General features: G+C 32.6%; 1 protein-coding gene across 1 annotated transcript in view; it reads right to left on the bottom strand.

Annotated features, from left to right (window-relative positions):
- Positions 1 to 10,932, bottom strand: part of LOC114345065 (Kv channel-interacting protein 2-like) — a 53,214-nt gene extending 42,282 nt beyond the window's left edge. Inside the window, exon 1 of the mRNA XM_050663084.1 lies at positions 10,774 to 10,932. Within this exon, the coding sequence (XP_050519041.1) occupies positions 10,774 to 10,932 (159 nt within the window). The remainder of the gene's footprint in view (positions 1 to 10,773) is intronic.
- Between the last annotated feature and the right edge of the window lie 13,611 nt (positions 10,933 to 24,543).

Genomic DNA, 24,543 nt, shown 5'->3' with positions numbered 1-24,543 from the left:
TTCGTTTTGATTAAAATCTGTCTTCCTCCATCTCCCGGTAGTACTATTTCTAGGTCTACCTGATTTCAAGGAGGCTCTGAGGAAGACAGATCTGCCGTAGATTCACGATATAAATTAAAACAATTAATATCGAAGTATGGATAGAACGCCCTCTAACGGGGAATAAGCGAAAAGAATTTCGACTCGATTCGAGTTCTTTGCTTAACCCAGTTATAACCATACCAACAGGCACCGCTAGGAAAACATTCCACTTTGCGGTTCAGAGACCCATATGAAACGAGTCTGTGTACTGTATACAGAGTATGGCATTAGTAAAATAATAAAATAAGAAAATTTACGATTTCGTTTTGATTAAAATCTGTCTTCCTCCATCCCCCGATAGTACTATTTCTAGGTCTACCTGTTTTCAAGGAGGCTCTGATTTTAATCAAAACGAAACCGTAGGTTTTCTTATTTTATTATTTTACTAATGCCATACTCTGTATAGACTACACAGACTCGTTTCATATGGGTCTCTGAACCGCAAAGTGGAATGTTTTCCTAACGGTGCCTGTTGGTATGGTTATTCTGGGTTAAGCAGAGAACTCGAATCGAGTCGAAATTCATTTCGCAAAAAAATATGAGTCACCTCTCAACATCCAAATGTACTAATATTTTTACAGGTGCGTCCTGGTATATTACTTAAAATCATTGTTTATGTTGTTCCAGTAGAAACTGGTAACCAACTTGGGTAAGAATTAAAGACACATTATAACGAAACTAAGAATATGAAGTTCTTACAAGAGTGAGACAGTATTTACAGAACATAATAGATATTGAAATAGGGGCCATTATGTAGAGCACATATTGTAATTTTATTATCCTTAAAGTTGTTGTTAATTTCTTTTAAATTTTAATTTTTATAATTCGTAAATAATAAATTTTTGTTCCGTTTTGTTTGAAATAAATAAACTTTTAATATGTTCGGAATATTCGAAATATGTACATGAAATATTCGAAATATATACATGAAATATTCGAAATTTCAATTAAAAAAATGCAGAGCAATTTATTATTTAATGAGACCAAATAATATCTAATAAAAATTTAATGTAGGAATTTATTGACATGAAAGTCAACTTTGTGTTGGTATGCATGTGTTATATAAATTATATATTGGTATGCGTGTATATGTAATACATGTATATATCGATACATCAGTATCAGACTGCACCAACTCAAAATTTTTCAATATTGAGATAAGTACGAGGAAATGGTTAAAATATGTTTATTTATCAGTTTCAAATTACACCATCTCAAAATTCCAACACCATCGTAAAAATTTTGACTTGTCAACATGCAGAATCGTATATTTTGTTTAGAATGTGGTAGTTTAATACCGCATCACTTTGAGTTAGTGCATAATGAAACTTGATCGGTAGAACTATTGTCAGCTACTAACTCAAAATGGTCTGTGAAAGCTGCTTGCACTGACCGTTGCTAAATTAAATGTTCGGAAAAGTTTAGTGATACAGAAAGAGAAAAACTGCTAAATAACTACTGGGGTCTTGGTGATGTAAATAGGCAGCAAGATTTTATAGTTAACAATATAATGCCAGTTAAGCCAAAATATCAATATAGTTGGTTCGCTAAACTCAGACACAACTGGCTAGTGATTTAAGTAGGTTTTTTTTGTTTTTGGCCAATTTTGCCAAAATTGACAAAATTACTAACTATTTAGTAATTATTATTAACTATTTAGTAATTATTTTTTGCCAATATTACCAAATTGGTAAAATTACTTACTAAAGTTACTAGCCAGTCGTGTCCAAGTTTAGCGAACCGACTATATAAGAAAGAAGGGAGTTTTAGGAGCGAAAATAGAGCTTATTACTTTGAGATGAGAAATGAAAAAATTAGAGTACTTATGTAAAGTTTTCTTTATAACACTTTGAACATTTCGAATAGGATAATAATGAAAAAGCATGCACAGCAATTAAAAAAAAAGCAGAGCTAGGGTTTGCACAGAATGACAATCGCGGAGGAAAAAAAAATGCTTGGCGACCAATGGTGCTTGATGATGAAAAAGAATTCGTGCGGTGCCACATCAAATCTTTTCCAGTAATTGACTCTCATTATTGCGGAGCAAGAAAAAACAAATCTGTAAACTTAGCCACCATGTACAGACTGTACCAAGAAAAATGTAGAGGAGAACTGAAAATTCCCGTAAAACTCCATTATTACACCAATATTTTTAACAGGGAATTTAATATTGCCTTTTTTCAGCCAAAAAAGACCAGTGTTGTAAAAAATATTACAACTTAAGTATGATGCACATATCAGAGAAAAAAATCGGATTCGGTTAGAAAAGGAATTGGATATCACGGATTCAAAGGAAGATAACAGTACTGTAGTTTGTTGCTTTCATCTCCAAGTTTTATTATCACTACATACCAAATGGAGATCGGAGTGATTTTCTTTTTACATGAGACGCTTATCATGTTACAACTTCATTATATTTGATATTTCTCACAAACATGGCTATAGTTTTTTGTGGCACGAACGTATCGCAAGCAGAGGTTTTAATGAAATAAGTATGTGTCTTTGACAGTATCTAACGAACCATGGACCTCAATATGAGCACATATTTTACTCCGATAATTGCCTGGGCGAAAACAAAAACAAATTTATTGCTTGCTTGTTTTTATATTGCTGTCAAAACTTATCAATAAAAAGCATAGCCCACAAATGCTTAGTAGTTGGACATACTCAAAATGAGGGTGATGCGATGCACGCCCTCACAGAAAAAAAAAAAGATACCTAAAAGGAAACCCGCTCTATATTTTATCGCAAATGCTACCAATAATAATTAGCCTGGCTAAAAAAACTTCCGATAAAAATATCGGAAAATAAATGAAAGACAGAATTTACAAAACAGTCATCCGGCCAATAATGACATACGCGTCAGAAACACGACCCGACCACAGAGAGGACAAAAAGATTGCTCGAAACAGCGGAGATGAAAACCCTTCGAAAAATCGATAGTAAGACTCTATGCGACAAGCTAGAAGTACAGATATACGACGGAGATGCAAGGTGGATAACATTCAATAACTAGGTAAGAAACGGAGGAATAGAATGGAATGACCACGTAAGCCAAATGACAACAAATATAGTAGTCAGGACAGCGAGAGACGGTTCTCCAATAGGAAGACGATCAGTGGGAAGACGATCAGTGGGAAGACCACGAAAATGATGGAACGACAACTTACTAGAGGCACATTGTAAAAACAGACAGAGTCATGTCTATACAAAAAGAAGAAGAAGAGAAGAAGAAAACTGGACGGCCTGGTACGCTACAGAAGAAATTGCCGAAGTGTATGCAATTTTTAATATAAATGAAGCCGGAGACAAAATAAAATGGAGCGAAATACAAATTCTAAGAGTTAAGAAAGACCAGCCACACAAAATAAGATAGTTATAATAATAAGACAATTTAAAATTATTCTGATTTTGTTATATTTTTTCATAACAAGGAAACAATAATGATTTTATAAGAAAATAAAAATAATTTTAATTGAATTCCATACAAATACCCTATACAAAATGCACTAACTGTTAAAAAAATCATGTGTCGACAGTTTCATAGTGCACCAACTCAAAAAAAAATCTGAATTCTTTAAAAAAAATTAAACAAAAATTATCATCTAAAAGAACCATAAAATAAACATCTAATTCCAAAATTTTGTTTTATTTGAAAAACAAATGGACCATTTACAACAGATTAAAAATATTTGCTCCCAGAGAAAATAAGTTAAAGTTGATTTGTGAAGAACTATGTTTTTTGAGTTGGTGCACTCTGATACTGATGTATCGATATATATATATATATATATATATATATATATATATATATATATATATATATATATATATATATATATATATATATATATATATATATATATATATGTTATAGTCAAAGCCCGAATTTCAGGCACTCCTAGGTTTGACTAGGCAATCCTCAGGTCTGACTGACGGTCTTAGTCAAAGTTCGAAATAAATTACAGTTTCGGCCTTTGACTAGTCAAACCTAGGAGAGACTAAGTTGTTCAGGCAAAGGTCGAAATTTAATTTTATGACTTTCGGGCTATCGGGCTTTGACTAGTCAAAGCCCGATCAGCTATTAATATGTCGTAATTTGTTAGATTATGTTTAATAAAACGTCATTTTTAATTTTATTGTTTATTATTTTTATATTGTTATTAACATAAAAGTAATTGTGTTTATTCTCACATGTTGAGGTATTATGGTATTTAGAGTTGCACAATATGTTAGACTTTTTACACTTATGTACATAATTTTGAAGAGCATTTCTTATTGCAGCAGCATTTTGCCTGGTCTTCCAAATTTAGAATCTTTTGTACTAATTCCTCTTAGAAACAGCTTAACATCTGGAACATCCTCTAAATTAAGAAAATTTTCTTTGCGTTCTCTTATTTGATTTCATGAAAAAAGTGTGGCTTTATCTTGTGTGATACCTAAAATATTTCGAGCATCTCTAAGGCTCTATCAAAGCTGGAGATATATGTATTGTTACAGTTTTTCCGATCGAAATTGGAGGAAACTTTTTCACTTAATTTTTTCATAGCATTGGCCTGGGCATGAAGACCTTCAGTCGCCTTTCCTATATTTATTTTATTCTTTTCTCTGTGTGCACAACGCATGCATATAACTTTTCTTTGGTTTGACCATATACTTGGTCAATGACGTGTAAATTACCTGTAGATAATAATCAAACTCCGTTCGCTTAACTCAGATACATTTTGACAGATTCACAGTAGGAAACGTACAACGCAAAATTTCTTATCTCACAATATTAACAGCTCAAATAAAGTTTCATTAAATAAAGAAGGATTATTGGAAATATTGGGAGTGTATACCAAACTCATACAATTATGTGGAATCTATTTCCTCAAAATATTTTTATTCTGTGTAAAAAATTTAATATTTTTAAATATTTAATATTTAATAATTTTCTCATTTGTTATGGTGTAAATAAATTCTAATTATTTAAAAAACTGTAGCAATACCTATCCCCAGCTTTGATAGAGCCAAAGGAGATGCTTGAAATATTTTGGGTAACATACAAGATAAAACAACTGCCGGTTTATATAGAGTTAGCACGAAATACGGAACAATAAACACACTTTTTTCAAAAAATGAAATAAGAGAATGCAAAGAGATTTTTTTTTAATTTCGAAGATGTTCCAGACTTTAAGCTGTCTCTAAAAGAAATTAGTATAAAGATTCTAAATTTGGAGAAAAAGGCTTTATAAAATCCTAGCGCAATAGGAAATGCTCTTCAAAATTATGTAAATGTAAAAGGTCTAACGCATTGTGCAACTCTAAATGTCATAATACTTCGACATTTGAGAATACACACAATTTTTTATTACGACAATATAAAAATAATAAACATTAAAATTCAAAAATGACGTTTTATTAAACCTAATCTAACAAATTACGACATTTAAATAGCTGATCGGGGTTTGACTAGTCAAACCCCGATTTCATAAAATTAAATTTCGACCTTTGCCTGACCAACTTAGTCTCTCCTAGGTTTGACTAGTCAAAGACCGAAACTGTAATTTATTTCGGGCTTTGACTAAGACCGTCAGTCAGACCTGAGGATTGCCTAGTCAAACCTAGGAGTGCCTGAAATTCGGGCTTTGACTATAACATATATATATATATATATATATATATATATATATATATATATATATATATATATATATATATATATATATATATATATATATATATACAGGGTAGCGAGAAAGTATGGAAACACGGTAATTTCTCGGAAACCGCTTGAACGATTGTTATAAATTTTGGTGTGTAAGGGTATTCTAATACGGCCGATATTATAGTGAAAATTACACTGTTGTCAAATCTTCCGTTTTTTTGGAAATCTAATGAACTTTCTTATTTTAAATGGTACATCCTATATATTTTTTGCGTTTTGAAGTGCTTAAGAAATACTGATTATTTTTTATGTTATATTCCCTATACCTAAATGCCATAATTTTGGAGTTAATAAAAAATTAACAAATTATACAAATTTATTTTTTTTTTGAACCGGGTAGATATTATTTTAGGTTCTTTGAGTTATTGGGAACAAAAGTGGTCTTTTGTAATTTTCCTCAAAAGTTAATCCTTTCCGAGTTATAAACATTTTAAAACTGGAAAAACTCGAAAAATGACGATTTTCTGGGTTCAAAAACATAAGTAAAAAATATTATTTTTAAAACTATGAATTGCCTAAATTCAATTTCAAACCTTATTTTATCAGATGCCTATAAGTGATTTGGTCTTATTTCATTCTAAAACATTATTTTTTAGTTGTTAATGATGCACGATAGCCCGTCCTCTCATATGAGCTTTATTAACAATTAAAAAAAAACAATGTTTTAGAATAAAATATGCCAAAAATTCTTATACGGATCTGATAGAAAAAGGTTTGAGCTTGAATTTAGGTACTTGGTAATTTTAAAAATGATTTTTTACTTGTGTTTTTGAACCTTGAAAATCGTCATTTTTCGATTATTTTTAGTAAATTGTTTATAACTCGGAAACGATTAACTTTTGAGGAAAATTACGAAAGACCTTTTTTGTTCCCAATAACTCAAAGAACCTAAAATAATGTCTACTTGGGCCGAAAAATTTTTTATAAATTGTTAATTTTTTTTTTAATAAATGTAGCAATAACTCCGAAATTATGGTATTTAGGTATAGGGAACATAACATGAAAAATAATCAGTATTTCTTAAGCATTTCAAAACGCAAAAATATACAGGGTGTTCCATTTAAAATAAGAAAGTTCATTAGATTTCCAGAAAAACAGAAGATTTGAAAACAATGTAATTACCACTATAATATGGGCCGCAGTAGGACACCCTTACCCACCAAAATTTCCGAGAAATTACCGTGTTTCCATACTTTCTCGCTATCCTGTATACATATACATTGTATATGTGTATGTATATCTATATGTATATGTAACTTCTTCTTTAAGTTCCATCTTCTATCGAAGGTTGGAAATCATCATGGCAATGCGGAATCTGTTGATTGCCGCTCTAAATAGCTCTGCACTACTGCATTCGAACCATTCCCGTAAGTTCTTAAGCCAGGATGTTCTTCGTCTTCCCACATTTCGCTTTCCTCGGATTTTGCCTTGCATAATAAGTTGCAATAATGAGTATTTTTGCCCTCTCATCACATGTCCCAAGTACTGAAGTTTTCGTCTTTTGATAGTTAGTATTATTTCCGGTTGATTTCCTATCCTTCTAGTTACTTCCACGTTCGACATTCTTTGAATCCATGATATTCGTAGGATTCTTCTGTAACACCAAAATTCAAAAGCGGCCAACTTATTCAAATGGACCTGTTTCAATGTCCACGCTTCCAAGCCATAAAGAAGAGTAGAGAACACGTAACATCGAACCATCCTTAGGCGTAGTTCTAAGCTTATATCCCGATAACAAAGAAACTTTTTAAGTTTAATGAATGATGCACGTGCTATTTCAATACGTGTCTTAATTTCTTTGGTTTGGTCTACATTTGATGTTATCCATGTTCCTAAGTATTTGTAGTTATCCACACCCTCAATTACAGTATCTTCAATAGTTAATTGGATATTTGCGTGTGCTGATTTAGCTATGATCATGCATTTAGTTTTCTTTAAATTCATCTTCAGTCCTTACTCATGACAGCGTTCATTAAGGCCTTGCATTACGTTCTGTAAATCATTGTTGTTATCCGTTATTATTACTGTATCGTCTGAAAAACGTAAGTTGTTCAAAACTTCTCCATTGATAGATATACCTTCTATTGAATCTGAGAGCTCTTTTTGAAATACCACTTCACTGTAGACATTGAAAAGTAGTGGAGACAGCACGCAACTCTGACGGACTCCTCTTTGTATTTTGATATCTTGGGTGTCCTGGCTGTCAACTCTTACCTTGGCAGTTTGATTCCAATATATTTATGTTAGATATAATTTTCATATCACGACTGTCAATATTTTTGCTTTTTAATATATCTACAAGCTTTTATATATGTATATATATATTATATATATGTAAAATGTATATGTATATTATATTTTGGATATAAAGACTTAGCATCAAAGGTCAAACGCCTTACTCTTTGTGTCTGCTACGACCCGATGGTAATCTGGCCTAAAACCGCGACCCTTGTCGGATCCACAGGTGTAAAGTTAAACTCTGACATTATAATAGTTTGAAGCCCAACACGGTTTTGAGTTATCTGAAATAATTAATTAGAAGTTGTGTTATACACTGCCGTGGTATTAACCATGCTGAGGGTAAGGGATCACTTTAAGCGGGGATCAATAAGATCCGTTTTCATTTTTTACCTATCCGGATTATACGGCACAAAAAGGTCTCGGAAAAACTTTCTGGAGATTATATACAAGCTACACTATTAGCAGCAACGACGTTAATTATAAAAAACTTAATTACTTAAAAAAACGGAATTTTTTTACATGCCGTCGGAGATTTAAGAGGTAAAGCCCTAATTAAACAAAGGAAAAGAAAACGAATACAAATTTAAGGATATAAAAAGGGCATTTGTAATTTATAAATATGTTGTATATGTAGACATATACATATAAATACATAAATATATGTTGTATATATATACATACACCCTTATTAAATAAATAAGACAAATTTTAAGCAGTAATTCTTAATGAAAAAATAATGACAGTTTGCTCTACTAACGTATGTCCGCAAATGCTTCGTTTCCGAGATACGGGTTGTTGAAATTTTTATTTCAAACTGCAAATTTATTTTTTGTCGGTTGAGCTATATAAATCAAATTTGGTGGATTTTAAGAGGTAGTTATTGCGCATTTTTTGACATATAATTAAGAATTTTATATTCATCATTGGTGCGCCTACGGGCAACGCCCTAAATTTTTTTTAAAGAAAAAAATAGTACGCCACTGAGATATTTCCAATTAAGAATTATTTTTAAATTCCATGTTTAATGTGGTTCTGAAGCTATTTCCTTGTGGCATTTTTATGATTAACTATTTAGATGGGAAATAAGCCACAATTAAATTAAAAAAATAATTTTATAAATTTTATAAATAACTAAATAGTTTATCAATGTTTAATTTATGATAAAAAACCTTTCTTGCTTTTTTTTATACGGTGTACCGTTTTTATGCAAAAACATAAAACATCTTGGCGCGTATTTTTCATTTCTTAATACATTATCAAGAACTATCGAATATAATAATACTAAACTAGAATAATAAGAGAAAATATTAGTAATACGATTTTAACTAGGTGCATAGCTACCACAAATGTTCAAAATGACATCCTTTACTAGTGACAGAAGAATTTTATATTCATCATTGACGCGTCTACGGGTAATGGTCTGAATTTTTTTAAAGAAAAATATAGTACGGCACTGTAATATGTTAAATTAAAAATCATTTTTGAATTCCTTGTTCAATTTGCGACAAACAATCTTTCTTGCCATTTTTTCATATGAGGCACTGTTTTTATACAAAAATGTAAAACATCTTAACGTTTACAAAGTCTTTGAAATAAGTTTCTATGCATAGAAACTACCTCGAATGCTTTGTAGGCGTTAAGACGTTTTATTTTTTGTATAAAAATGGTGCGTCATATGAAAAATAGGCGAGATATATTTTTTGTCAAAAATTATAGAGGAATTCAAAAATGATTTTTAATTTGTCATATCCCAGAGGCATACTGCTTTTTTCTTAAAAAAAATCAGACCAGTACGCGCGCCAATGATGAATATAAAATTCTTCTGTCACCTCTAAAGGAGGTTAATTTGAACATTTTTTTTTATTTACAAACTCGCATCAGCCTGTAAGGCTATTAGCGAAAATGATAGTTTTGGTAACAATAATAATAACTATAGAATACTACAATTAAATTTTATATAAACAGTCTATTGCTTTTAAGTATTGAAGGATCACTTTGGAACCGCACTTTGAGAATAGTATTTTCAAATCGTCCGGGATTCCGAATTGAACTCTTTCCGCACTGTGTAACGGGCACTCCACTAGAAGGTGTTTTATTGTCAGAGGGGTCTCACAAGCATAACACTCCTGTTGAGGATCTCGTGTCATCAAATGACCATGCGTGAGGCGGCTATGACCAAGCCGCAATCGCGAGATGATCACTTGGGAAAATCGATTTGTGGAATTATCAGACCATCGTTGAAATGTTGGTTTTATCTCAAATAACTGCTTCTGGTTTTCATGCCATCTGCTATTCCATATATCAACTATTTTGCTTTGGAAATATGATTTGAGATCTGACGCTGGAGTTGTTGGATAGATCTCTATAGTTGAGTCCTCTAAGGCTTCTCGAGCATGTTTATCTGCCAGTTCATTTCCAGCGATTCCAATATGAGATGGAACTCACAGGAAAGCAACATTTTTGTGATTTAGTTTGTGCAATTCTTGTCTTATGAGTTTGGCCACTTTATTAGGTTTTAAGATGGGAATAGTTATAGAGGATTTCCATAATCTGGGAAATTCATGTTTAGTCCATATACGATTGTATATTTTTAATAAAATTTCTAAAGCTTCTTCAGGTAGGTGTTTCAGAAAAGAAGCTGGAATGTCATCCGGACCTGGAGATGTGTCCTTTAAAGAATCTAACATCTCTCTTATTTCTCTGATTGTGATAAATACATTTATAGGTTCATTATTGTTTACTATGTTGATAGGAATACTTTCTTTTTGTTCTTTATATGTTAGGAAATCTTTATCATAAATAGATTTTGAGGATGTTAACTGGAATGTTTCGGCTATTTTTTCTACGATTTCTGCATGGTCTGTTGTAGATGATTTACTGTCTAATTCTAATTTGAACATTTCTTGTAGATTTGCACCTAGTTAAAATCTTACTAGTAATATTTCCTGTTATTGTTCTAGTTTAGTATTATTATATTGGATAGTTCTTGCTATGTAAATAATTGATGGATTCGACCGTTACTTGATGGAAGTTCATTTTATCTAACAATAAAACACTGAAAACGTTTGTTTTCAAGTATAGAAGTATAGAAAACAAACGTTTTCAGTGTTTTATTCTTGCTATGTATTAAGAAATGACAAATACGCGCCAAAATGTTTTATTTTTTTGCATAAAAACGATGCACCACATGAAAAAATGACAAGAAAAATATCTCAGTGGCGTAATATTTGTTTCTTTTAAAAAATTCAGACCATTACCCTAGACGCGCCAATGATAATTATAAATATTGTTAATTGTATGTCAAAAAATGCAAAATAACTACCTCTTGAAACCGACCAAATTTCATTTTCATAGCTTAACCGGTCTTAGAGTAAAAAATAAATTGGCAGTTTGAAATAAAAAATTCAACACACCGTATCTCGGAAAGGAAGCATTTGTGGAAAACGTTTATCGTGCAAACTGTCATTATTTTTTCATGTAGAATTACGCCTTAAAGTTTGTCATACTTATTTAATAACACCCTGTATATATCGAATTCTACAGATAATATCCACTTTTTTTAAGCCAAAAACATTGATTTTGAAATTTGAGGGCACAATATTGGGCCCAATTTTTTTTATTTCTTAAATAAAGCTGAAGAACAAATAAACGAGGGCGATCATGTCTTTTTTGGGATATTTCAAAAATCGAATGAGCGAAATAATATTAATTTTGGAGCGTAAAAATGTCGCGACTTGAAATCACTATAGAATCTGTTAAAAAGCATTCACAAAACTTTTCAAAAAATAAAAATAAAGCCCCTTGTGTATAATTTCAAAATATTTCTTCTGTTTTTCTCTTTATTCTTAATCTACAGAGTGAATTTTAAGTAGTTATGGAATGTCTCAATTATCTCGGAAACGGTTCGCACGATTTTTATAGATTTTGGTGCGTAGAGTCTTGCGATGTGGCCGATATTATGGTAGTATTTACATTGTTGTCAGATTTTTCGTTTTTATGGAAATCTGCCTTTGAAGAGTTGCCTTAAATGCCATGATATTCGGAGTTATTGCTACATTTACATTATTTTCTCCGAGTTAACATAATGCATTTAGATTTTTAGATGAATAAACTCGTTTAATTTGAATAATCTTCAATAATTCATATCCTCCTAATACCAGAATAAGGTCTACTGTTAATAAATTAGTAAAAACTTTAACAAAACTGGTGATGAAAGCAGATGTAAACAAATTCATGTTAGAGATATGTTAATATTTGAGAACCTAGTAGAAAAATTAGCAATTTTATAAAATCAGGAAAGACGATTACAACAGATTTTCAAAATATTATCCGTTTACTTCAATACAAGAAGCCATGCGATTTTTAAAATTTTGCAATACGTCTTGCAATAACCCTGACTGCTCAATTCTTCTTATTTATCTCTGTGCTAATCCTATCTTTTAAGTCTTGAATAGTGGTGGGCGGAGGGAAAACCTCCGAGTAATCTGTTTGTATCAATTTAGTGCCGAAAACCCACGAAACTCCAGAAAATGACGTGCCTCAGCATGACCTTGGGCACCAGGTGCTCCGAGGGTCGCTTCTGTTGATGTATTTGTGTTCAGACTTCCCAAAAACCCCTGAGTAATCTATTTACCGAGTAATCTGTATACTTTGGTCAGGCCATGTAGTTGGGGTGTTCACATTGTTAAAATGGCGTGCACCCTATACTCCATGCTATGGCATGCTGGACGAGCCATACAGTCTGTAGTCAACACCCCGAAGTATGAGCGGGAATAAGAGGTGTATCAATACTCATACGCTTATGAAACGCACCTGGCGGATCGTAAGGGCCTTCACATTTTGCTCTTTTTCAACTTGTCTTGAGTGAAATGTCTTTAATCTTTCCTATCAGCCTTGTGTTTTCTTCCGACCCCGAATGGCGATTCAGTTTATGAAGGCAGACGGGTCACTATATTTCTTTCTACTACATACTCTTCACCGAAAGATTGCCGGTATAAGCAATCCCCACTTACTGACCAACGGCTTCGGGCGGATGAGTTGGTAAGTGGTAGGGCACCCTTTTGTCCTGAAGTTGTGAAATCTGCCCCGAAGGCGGATGAACCAAATATTTGGTCAACGGTATAAGGATGGGTAGGACGGTATATAAAACTACAGTATCTTGGACATGTGATGCGGGGCGAGAAGTATGGCACCCTGCGACTCATAATGCAAGGAAAGATAGATGGCAGATGAAGCATCGGAAGAAGACGAATTTTATGGCTGAAGAACCTGAGAGAATAGTTTGGATGCAGCTCAAAACAACTATTTAGAGCTACTGCCTCAAAAATTAAAATAGCTATGATGATTGCCAACCTCCGTAGCGGAGATGGCACCTGAAGAAGATAAGGATGGGGAAGCACAAGTAGGGCAAACACCCCATTAATGATCCAGAGCAGTCAATCAATCATGGTAATGCTCAACACTAAAATAAATTCCCGAGTAAGTCCTCCGCTCAGGTCTCCGGGGAGGACAGTTTTGAGTTCACCACAAGATAATAAATTGAAGTGGAGAAAGAATATCAAGATCTGTACATGGAATGTCAAAACTTTATATAAAGCAGGAAAAATCCACAATGCAATAGAAGAGATGAAGAGAATACATATTGAAATCATGGGAATAGCAGAAATTAGATGGCCAGATTCTGGGGAAATACAAGTGGAAAATCACAAGGTATACTACTTGGGAAAAAGTGATGGATCACATGAATATGGAGTCGGATTTATCGTATCAGCCAAAATTGCCAAATGCGTTACTAACTTTACGCCAATATCAGAGAGCGTGATGTTACTACAAGTACAAACCAACCCCGTCAATATAAATATTATCCAAGTTTATCCTCTCACGGCAGACAAAGAAGAGGAAGAAGCTATTGAGTTTTATGAGAACATCAACAGAATTATACAGAAAATTCCACGACAGGAAGTTCTTATAATCATGGGAGACTTTAATGCCAAGATTGGAGCTGGAGATAAGACGCAGTTCATCGGCGCACATGGGCTTGAAGTCAGAAACGACAGAGGAGACTTCCTAAAAAAATTCGCAGAAGACTCAGAACTCGTTGTCACCAACACATTTTTCTAATTACCACCTCGAAAGCTGTATACATGGAAATCCCCTCAAGACAATCCCGGGAGAATTAATAGAAATCAAATAGATTACATTTTAGTAAACATAAGATTCCGAAACAGCTTTACATCTGTTAAGACTTATCCTGGAGCAGACTTAGAGACGGACCACGTTCCACTGGTGGGAATATTTCGCGTCAAACTCAAAATAGTACAGAAAAAGAAATCACAATCATACGATCTACGTATGCTAAAAGACCCTGACACGAAAATGAGGGTCCAAGCCACGTTAAACGAGCAAGTGACTGCAATTAGAGACGAATCGAACGAAGAACAAATGATCAAACAGACGACCGAAATAGTTCAAAATGTAAAGGATAAACACTTAAAGGCAGATAAATTAACCAAGAAGAAATCATGGATGACAGATGAGATCCTGAAACTAATGGACGAAAGAAGAAATGCCAAAAATGACCCCGACACATATAAAACAATCAACATATCAATAAGAAGGAAAATTAGAGAAGCGAAAGAAAAAGAAGCATTGGAGAGATGCCAAGAAATTGAGACTCTACAGCCAAAGTACGATAGTCACAATGTACATACATAGGAAAGGTAAAGAACTCACAGGTGGACTAAGACGGAGACAGAGAGGAAATCTAAATGATTCTGACGGAAACATCATCTTAGACAAACAGAGTAAAATTAGAACGTGGAAAGAGTATCTAGAAAAACTATTTGAAGACCAAAGAGATAACACCTTTGAGTTAGAAGAAGAGGTAAATGATGGACCAAGAATATTACAACAGGAAGTTTATTCTGCCGTAACACAGCTAATGTCGGATTTATACTCAGCTATTGCCACTGCTGCTGCCGCTGACGGAAATATTGCCCGAAATACGATATTGACGCGAGTGAGGTGTTCACATCAGTTCCTCGCCAATGTCCTTACAACTCATTACCGAACGACTCACAAGAATGGAATGTGACGACAGCATCGTCTTGCTCCCTTACTCACTTGTGGCTTTGCCGGCGGCAAGTGAGAGAGAGAGAGTAGCTGAATGTGAATACTCACTCGTATTCGCGCTGCCTCTCCTTTGACTTCCTCCACAAAAACCGACTTTTTGGGCATTGTCGTGCAATGGCAGTAGCATGAGTATGAGCAGCGCGAGTGAGCTATTTACACATTCACGCTGCCCACTTCCCTGTCCAATTCCCTGTCGAACAAGACCACAACAGAACTGAGTATAAAGATAAATAATCGCAAAGATATTCAACAACATATACAACTCTGGAGAAATACCAACAGAATGGCTCAAGTCTGAGTTTATTGCACTTCCAAAAAAACCAGCAGCCAGAAAATGCGAAGAATACCGTACGATAAGCCTGACGAGTCATCTCCTAAAATTGTTCCTAAAGGTAATCCATGCGAGAATTTACAAGCTATGTGAATGTCAAATTTCGCCCAACCAATTCGGGTTCATAAATGCTGTTGGTACGAGAGAGGCTTTGTTTTCAATACAAGTCTTATTCCAGAGATGCAGAGACGTCAATTGCGACGTATACGCATGTCTGGTTGATTACGAGAAGGCGTTTGATCGAGTACAACGCGCCAAGATGATACAAATACAAGAAGCAGGAATTAACAACCAAGATCTGAAAATAATTAGAAACCTTTACTGGAATCAGACTGCAAACCTCAGAGTTGACGGTGAACACACCGAATATGTGAAAATCATGCGTGGAGTGAGGCAGGGCTGCATTTTGTCCCCCCTAATTTTCAATATTTCCTCTGAAAGAATATTTATCGAAGCTTTGAACGAAACTGAAAAAGGTATTCTACTAAACGGGTACCGGCTAAATAACATCAGGTATGCAGATGACACCATAGTATTTGCGGACAACCTAGAAGACCTACAAGTCCTCATGAACAAAATCACGTATTATAATCAACAATATGGACTCAATATAAACGTAAAGAAAACAAACCTTATGATCGTCAGCAAGAAAAAGATAACAGAAGGTCAACTCTATATCAACCAAACCCCTGTAGAAAGAGTGAGGCACTACAACAACGTCGGCACCATAATAAATGAAGAATGGACCAACAACCAAGAGACAAGAGCGCGCATCGGAAAAGCTAGATCAATCTTCAACCGTATGGACGCGTTTTTCAAGAGCCACAACTTTTTTCTTGGTATAAAAGTAAGAATGTTGAGATGTTACGTCTTATCTGTCCTTTTTTATGGTATTGAATCATGGACCTTGAACGAGGATATGTGCCGAAAGTTGGAAGCATTTGAGATGTGGCTATATCGGAGAATTCTTAAAATTCCATGGACTGATCGGGTCACAAATGAGGAGGTCCTTAAAAAAATGGAGAAGAATATGACGTAATGACCACCATTAAATCTCGAAAGTTAGAATACTTTGGACACATTATGCAAAATGAATCCAGATATGCTCTCCTACAAGCCATTCTGCAAGGAAAAATATTTATAAAGCGAGGTCCAGGAAGAAGAAGAACATCCTGGTTAAAGAACCTCAGAACGTTCAACACAACATCTGTGCAACACAACATTTGCTGCAGATAAGGTGAAGATTGCCATGATGATCGCCAACATTCGTCACGGATAGGTACATCAAGAAGAAGAATCTATTTACATCAATTTAGTGTCGAAAACCCACGAAACTCCAGAAAATGGCGTGCCTCAGCAGTGATCTTTTGCACCAGGTGCTCCGAGGGTCGCTTCTATTGATGTATTTGTGTTCAGACATCCCAAAAACCCCCGAGTAATCTGTTTGCATGAATTTAGTGCCAAAAACCCACGAAACTCCAGATGACGTGTCTTAACAGTAACCCTGGGAACCAGGTGCTTCGGGGGTCGGTTCTGATTTGGTATTCGTGTTCAGTGACCCCAAAAACCTCCTGAATAACAAAATCTGGACCTTAATATACTTATTTTGATGTTTTTATTTTTTATTTTGGATGCATTTTATGCAATTTAAAATGCAATTTTTGAACTTTTAGGCGAGTCAGTTCAGTTTCGATTCACAAAAACAAGAAGTAGTGTACTCATGGTTCTTAAAGCTAACATTAAAAATATATCAAACGGCTTATACCATTGCTTATACAAGAATTGACGAATATATTATGAGAAGGGGATAAGCGTCTTTGGACAACAGACCATGGATTTTAAGAAAACCAAATCTCGCTGCAACCGATTTCTTCGATTCATTGATTTTTTTATTTCTTGTCTATATGTCGAATTTAAATTTTTTATTTTATTTGACTTCTTGAGTTTTAAAACCAACAATATTTATTTATTTTACAATCGATACGTATGCACGTTTTTGTTTATTTTTATACTCCAAAGATTTGAAATTTCATAAGCACGGATGTTACTTATCTATACAATTGATCTAAACTTTATTGTCCTATCTGAGTTCCATTTGTTAGCTATTTTTGAGAATCACAAATCACATTGATTAACACAAGTCGTCTCCTCTGATGAAGTGGTAATATGCACAGTTACACAGCGAGGGTTGTTTACACATATACCGAGTGTATTGGCGAGTATACGATTAAAGGGTGGGAGGTCGAAGACTCGGCCTAGTAAATAGAACAAGATCCGAGTGACTGTCTCTCCATATGACTGGGTCGAGTGCTCGGCCAAGTACTCGGTAGTATGTTTATACCAAACGAGCACTCCGCCGAGAACACTGTCTCGCTACAAACTCGTTATGTGTAATCAAGGCTTAAGCATTCACATTCAACTACTCACTCTCTCACTTGCCGCTGGCAAAGCGGCAAGTGAGTCACATTCGTGACTCACATTCGTGACTCAAGTGTCGTCACATTCCATTCATGTGAGTTGTTCGGTAATGAGTTGTGAGGACATTGGCGAGGAACTGATGTGAATACCTCACTCTCGTCGATATCGTATCTCGGGCAATATTTCCGTCAGCGGCAGCAGCAGTGGCAATAGCTGAGTATAAATCCGGCATAACAGTTGTTCAAAATACATACTCTCTGCATTGTCGGCTTATGTCCGTATTCTCCGCAAGAAATACAAACTTTTTTATTATGTAGCATACTTTATTATATTCACTTGTATAATCTAATTTCGGGTTAAATTAAAATAAAAAATATTTTTAAACGACATAGAGGCCACAAAAATTACCATTCTGTCAAACTAGCACATCATTTATAGGAATTTTTTCATGTTACAATATTTTTTGACAAGGGTATAGGTACAAAATCTACGTGAAGCTTATGCTATAAGTTTTATTATTCACCGCTGCTTACAAAGCCAAAGAAAACTCAAAAGTTTTTCAACTTCGCTGAGGTTGAAATGCTAATAGATATTTATTTCCATCTAAACATGTTCGAACAAAATTGGCGAAAAGGTGGGCGCTTGAATATAAAATTCGCAGAATACGCGAGTCGTCTTTTAGCATACCGATCGAATTGTTCAGCATAGCTTTAATAGTCCAATCAAATAAAATTACAATACATGTAAATTAAAATGTAATTCCGTACAGGTTGGGACAAATTTTATATCAAATTTTAGGTGAAATCAAAAGATATTTTTAAGAAAGTATTTTTAAATAATAAATGTACCACTTATGCCATGTTTTTTCTACTACATTAGGTTTATCAAGCACTGAACAATAATCTTCACACTGCCACCTTTTTTTTGTTACTCTGTCAAAGTTCTTGATTGTGTAAATCACGATATTTTGATAACAAAACTAAATTTCTACAGAATTCGAGGTATTTCTTTGAATTGGTTCCAATCTTACTTGGATAATAGGTAACAACTGGGTAGAGCAAATGATACAGACTCTAGTTTCAAAAACATTATATGTGGGGTACCTCAATGTTCAGTATTGGGTCCTATACTTTTCCTTATCTTTATTAATGACATCACTAGTTTAAAAATCGATGGAAAAACCTTTTTTTGCTGATGATACAAGTATCACTTGGAGCAACTCAAATATTGCAACTCTTCATGCTACTATAACTTCTGATCTACTTACAATAAAAACCGGATCCGGCTCTAATTTATTCTCGTTAAACGCAGATAAAACAGTGGCATTATCTTATAAAGGAGCTCGTCAATCATTACCTCTGAATAACAACCATATCAGTACCGTTGATTCTGTAAAATTTCTTGGTATTTTTTTAAACAGCAACCTTAAATGGTCCCTTCATATCGATTTGTTAAGGAAGAAACTATCTTTAGCTTGCTATGCTATAAGATCTGTTTCGAAGGAAATCAATTTACCATCTTCCAAAATAACAAATTTTTTTTTGTTCGAGTCGCATTTTCGATATTGTCTTTCTTTTTGGAGTTCTGGTACAGCTGCCCAATCCGATGTTATTTTCAAATTACAAAAAAGAGCATTAAGATGTCTGTTTGGCCTCAGAATAACAACACATTGCAAAAGCTACTTCAAACATCATGCGATTTTAACACTTACTTCTTTATATATTTTAGAAACTGTTTGCTTAATTAGTAAACATCTACATGTCTTTCCAGCAAGACCTAATCATAATTATTCCACCATAAATTCTACCTTTGACATCTATTTACTGATCCCTTCCTCTGAGTTAGTAAAAGATCTATATTATATTTCGCAAAAAACTATACAACCATCTCCCTCTATAACTTAAATCTGCAACAGCTTTCCCCAAATTCCGTAAAATGACAAAAGCCTCAGTGCACAGATTCTAAAATTTGTTATTTCATTATTTCGAATAATTTCTCTCTCATACACCGACTATAATACTGCGCATAGACGCAAAATATAAATTTTGATTTCTTACTGCATTTGTCGAAAATGTACATCAAAATAAAAAAAATTGACCTTATAAGAGTGTATTCTCTATTTAATAAGCAAATTAAATTAAATCTCTCATAAACTATGGAATATTTTTTAACTATTTCTCTTTTAATAGTGGTAATATAACGCAACTTTTCTTGCAAAATAAAATATTTGTATTATAGTGCTTATTTAAAATTCAAATAATATATTTTTTGCAAATTTGTTCTTCAACCTTTATTTATAACTATTTAAATAAATAAAACATAAAATTTAATTTAGTAATAGACCAGGGCACATCTGTAAAAATATTAGTACATCTGGACGTTGAGAGGTGACTCAAATTTTTTTGCAGAAATGGCTTGAAAATAACTCAAATAAATAATAATATTTAAGTTATCCTCCCTCTCAAAAAGGTCCGGAACATTGTTTAAATAATCAAAATGTCAAAAAATTAAGGAAAAATTTGATTTTTTTCTTCGTTTTTTGATTATAACTTTAAAAGTATTCATTTCCGAGAAAAGTTGTACCGAGATAAAAGTTGTATAATTAAATTTCCTACAATATAGAATTGGTTAAAAATTTAAAAAATACTCACCCTTGTTGCAAAATAGCAATAATTGCGAAAAAATATACAAAAACAAGTACTCGCATTTTACGTTTTTCAACCATTTATGCTTCACTTAGGACCTTGATGTTTCACCCTGAAAAACTTTATGATACAGTAAAACAACACTGTAAATTTCATTAAGATCGGTTCAATAGATTTTGCAAAATAAATTTTGCAATTCAGCTTTCGCAAAAAAAATTCATTTTTTCAAAATGTTACAGGACTGAAAATAAAGCAGATAGCAAGTTGAAATTTTTTTGCTTATAGAAGTGTACTGTACCTTTGATTTGCAATTTGCAAAATTAAAATCTATTAACTACCACGGCCGTCAGGATTTTTTTTAAATAAAAATTAATGGATGCCTCAGAAGTCAAACGGTGTAAGTCTATTCTCCTTAAAAATGACTTATTGAAGTTTAACACACATTATTATATATAATAATATTATTTCCTTGTTTGTATTTATGAATATGTTACCCATATTATCATAAATAAAGATGGTTTATTGGTTTTTAATAATTACTTATATTTCTGCAATTACATTCAGAAATATCTTAGTATCTCATTTTAAACACTTATTGACTTACACCGTTTGACTTCTGAGGCATCGTGCTACGTGCAGGACAGCGGATAGTTTGCTCTGTTTGGGCATTCCAATGACCTTTGATAATGATTGATACATTTTAATTTTTATTACATTTCGATATAAATAAATAAATTTGTTTATTGCAAAATAAAACACATACTCTATCCTTTGAAATAACACTTTTTTTAACAAAAACTTTCTTTGTCCATATATTTTAACTTAGAGAATAAAAGTTTATTATTCTTAAACATATGCAATTTTTTAAACAATATTTCACAAACAATAATAAAATTAGTTTGATTTTTGTGGAATTAAAATATTAAAATACAACAAAATATAGAGTAAGAAAATAATGTATTAGATAAAGATTGGAAGAAATTTTGGTGGAAATCAACTTGTGTGAATCAAACACCGCTGTCCTGCGCGTAGCACCAAAAATTAATGTTTATTTAAAAAATTTCCTGACGCCGTGGTAGTTAATCGATTTTAATTTTGCAAATTGCAAATGAAAGGTACAGTACACTTCTATAAGCAAAAAAATTCAACTTGCTATCTCCTTTATTTTCAGTCCTGCAACATTTTAAAGAAATGAATTTTTTGCAAAAGCTGGATTTCAAAATTTATTTTGCAAAATCTATTAAACCGATCTTAATGAAATTTACAGTGTTCTTTTACTATATCATAAAGATTTTCTGGGTAAAATATGAAGGTCCAAAGTGTAGCAAAAATGGTTGAAAAACGTAAAATGCAAATACTTGTTTTTGTATGATCTTTTCGCAATTATTGCTATTTTGCAACAAAGGTGAATATTTTATAAATTTTTGTCCAATTCTATATTGTACGAAATTTAATTACGCAACTTTTATGTCAGTACAGCTTTTCTCAGAAAAGAATAGTTTTAAAGTTATAATCAAAAAACCAATAAAAAAGTTGAATTTTTCCTTCATATTTTGACATTTTGATTATTTAAACAATGTTCCGGACCATTTTGACTGGGAGGATAACTCAAATATTATTATTTGGGTTATTTTCAAGCAATTTCTGCAAAAAAATTTGAGTCACCTCTCAACATCCATCTCAAAGCAGATGCGCCCTGGACTATAAGTCTTAAATACAAGCTTTGTTCTTTAGCTTTACAGAAAATAATCGCAAAAACCTTCAAAAAATCATGAATTACCGCAGCAGTTAAAATAGTAAATTGTGTGCAAAAATGACCAATTTTTAATTATTTAAATAATGATCCCCTTAGATGAATCGTATACTTTCTTGAAAGTATCTTTTGTTTTAACCCAAACTTTGATAGGAAAATTTATTCCAACCTGTACGGAATTACATTTTGATTGTAATTTATTTTACTGGGCTATAAACCAATCGACACGGGTTCTTTTGAGCTATTTTCAAATACTTAAGAGGTATGTAAAAAACCTACCATGTAAAAATATTTTTAATGGGTAATTAATGTAAGTACGGGTGGAAGTAAAGTTCAAGCATGCTTTAATACATTAGTAGTTAATGTACAGAATCGACGTTGCATGTAATGATTTTCCGAAAATAGTTCTTGTAGACAAGGGCGGATCTATTTTGAGGTGAATCTGCGAAGTGGCATTCTGATTTTTGCATAAAAACTTGTAGATCAGGGCTCATCTGTAAAAATATTAGTACATTTGGATGTTGTGAGGTGACTCATATTTTTTTACAGAAATTGCTTGAAAATAGCTCATATAATAATATTTGAGTTATCCTCCCCCTCAAAAAGGTCCGGAACATTGTTTAAATAATCAAAATGTCAAAATATGAAGGAAAAATTTAAGTTTTTTTGATTATAACTTTAAAAGTATTCATTTCCGAGAAAAGTTGCACAAACATAAAAGTTGAGTAATTAAATTTCCCATAATATAGGATTAGTTAAAAATTTTAAAAATTGTCAACCTTGTTGCAAAATAGCAATAATTACGAAAAAACCATAAAAAACAAGTACAGTAAAATCTCGATATAACGGACTAAATGGGGGGACGGGGTGTCCGTTAATGCCGAAAGTCCGTTATATAAAAATAGGTTTAAAATAAATCAAATAACTTTTTTTTTTCTACAACCGTGTTAAAAATTCAATTTCTAGCACTCCATAGGAGCGTTAAAAATGCTACTTTAAAGCACATTTCATTTATTAACATTAATATTAATAGTACAACTTGCGCAATTTGAAAAAGGTGGTTTAACAGGTTTTTTAAAATTTAATTTAAACTTCGTTTGTGGAAAAAACAAGTTTATGTAACGGTATAATATTTTCGCTGAGAATTTTTAATTTTAAGACATTCTCCTCGAATATAGACAACCAGTTCTACCTTTTACAGGTCATAGAATTCAATGTTTCAGCAATTAACAAAAATATTGTATTTTATAAATTTCTAACGTTTGTAGAAAAAATATTGTATGATATACGTGTTAAAAAGTACATTTTTAAGGCACGCATGTGAATTGCAGAATTCGCTTCGCTCATTCTGCAAACTTTCACATGCGTGCCTTAAAATTGTAGGTACTTTTAACACATATCATAAATAACTATTTTCTACAACCGTGTTCAAAATGCAATTTTTAGCACTTCGTGCTTTAAAAAATTTTAAGGCACTGTAGTTCGTATTGACCGTATATGCAATTTTGATGTAATGTCAAAAAAATATAAAATTGGAATATCAGTCAAGTTCAAGTAAAAGTTTTTGTAGATATTGTCCTGTAATTACGTTTGTAGAAAAAATATTGTACGATATGCGTGTTAAAAAGTACATTTGTAAGGCACTCATGTGAATTGCAGAACTCGTTATCGCTCATTCTGCAAACTTTCACATGCGTGCCTTAAACGTGTACTTTTAACACTTATATCATAAATAACTATTAAGTTGTATTTGCACTTTTGAAGTTTGTTGTTTTTTTATAATTAGAAATGTGTCCGCACGATGCTATAATAAAAATTGTATTGAAATTCTTTGCAAAATATAGAGACCTTTTGAATTTTTTTCACATTTGACCGGATTTATTTATATAATAATTTACCTTTTATTTGCAATTTGCAAAATTAAAATCGGTTAATTACCACGGTGTTAAATTTTTTTTTTAAATAAACATTATTTTTTGGTGCTACGCGCAGGACAGCGGATACGTTTGCTTTGATTGGGCATTCCAATGACCTTTAACAATGATTGATGAATTTTAATTTTTAGTACAATTCGATATAAATAAATAAATTTGTTTATTGCAAAATAAAAACACATACTCTGTCCTTTGAAATTACACTTTTTTAACAAAAACTTTCTTTATTCATATATTTGAACTTAGAGAATAAAAGGTATTTTTTATTATATTTATTATTATTATTAATATTATTTTTA

Source organism: Diabrotica virgifera, chromosome 10 (genome assembly GCF_917563875.1).
Source record: "Diabrotica virgifera virgifera chromosome 10, PGI_DIABVI_V3a".
Classification (NCBI taxonomy): Eukaryota; Metazoa; Arthropoda; class Insecta; order Coleoptera; family Chrysomelidae; genus Diabrotica; species Diabrotica virgifera.
Note: the sequence above shows the minus strand (reverse complement) of the source record. Positions and strands in the feature narration are given on the sequence as shown.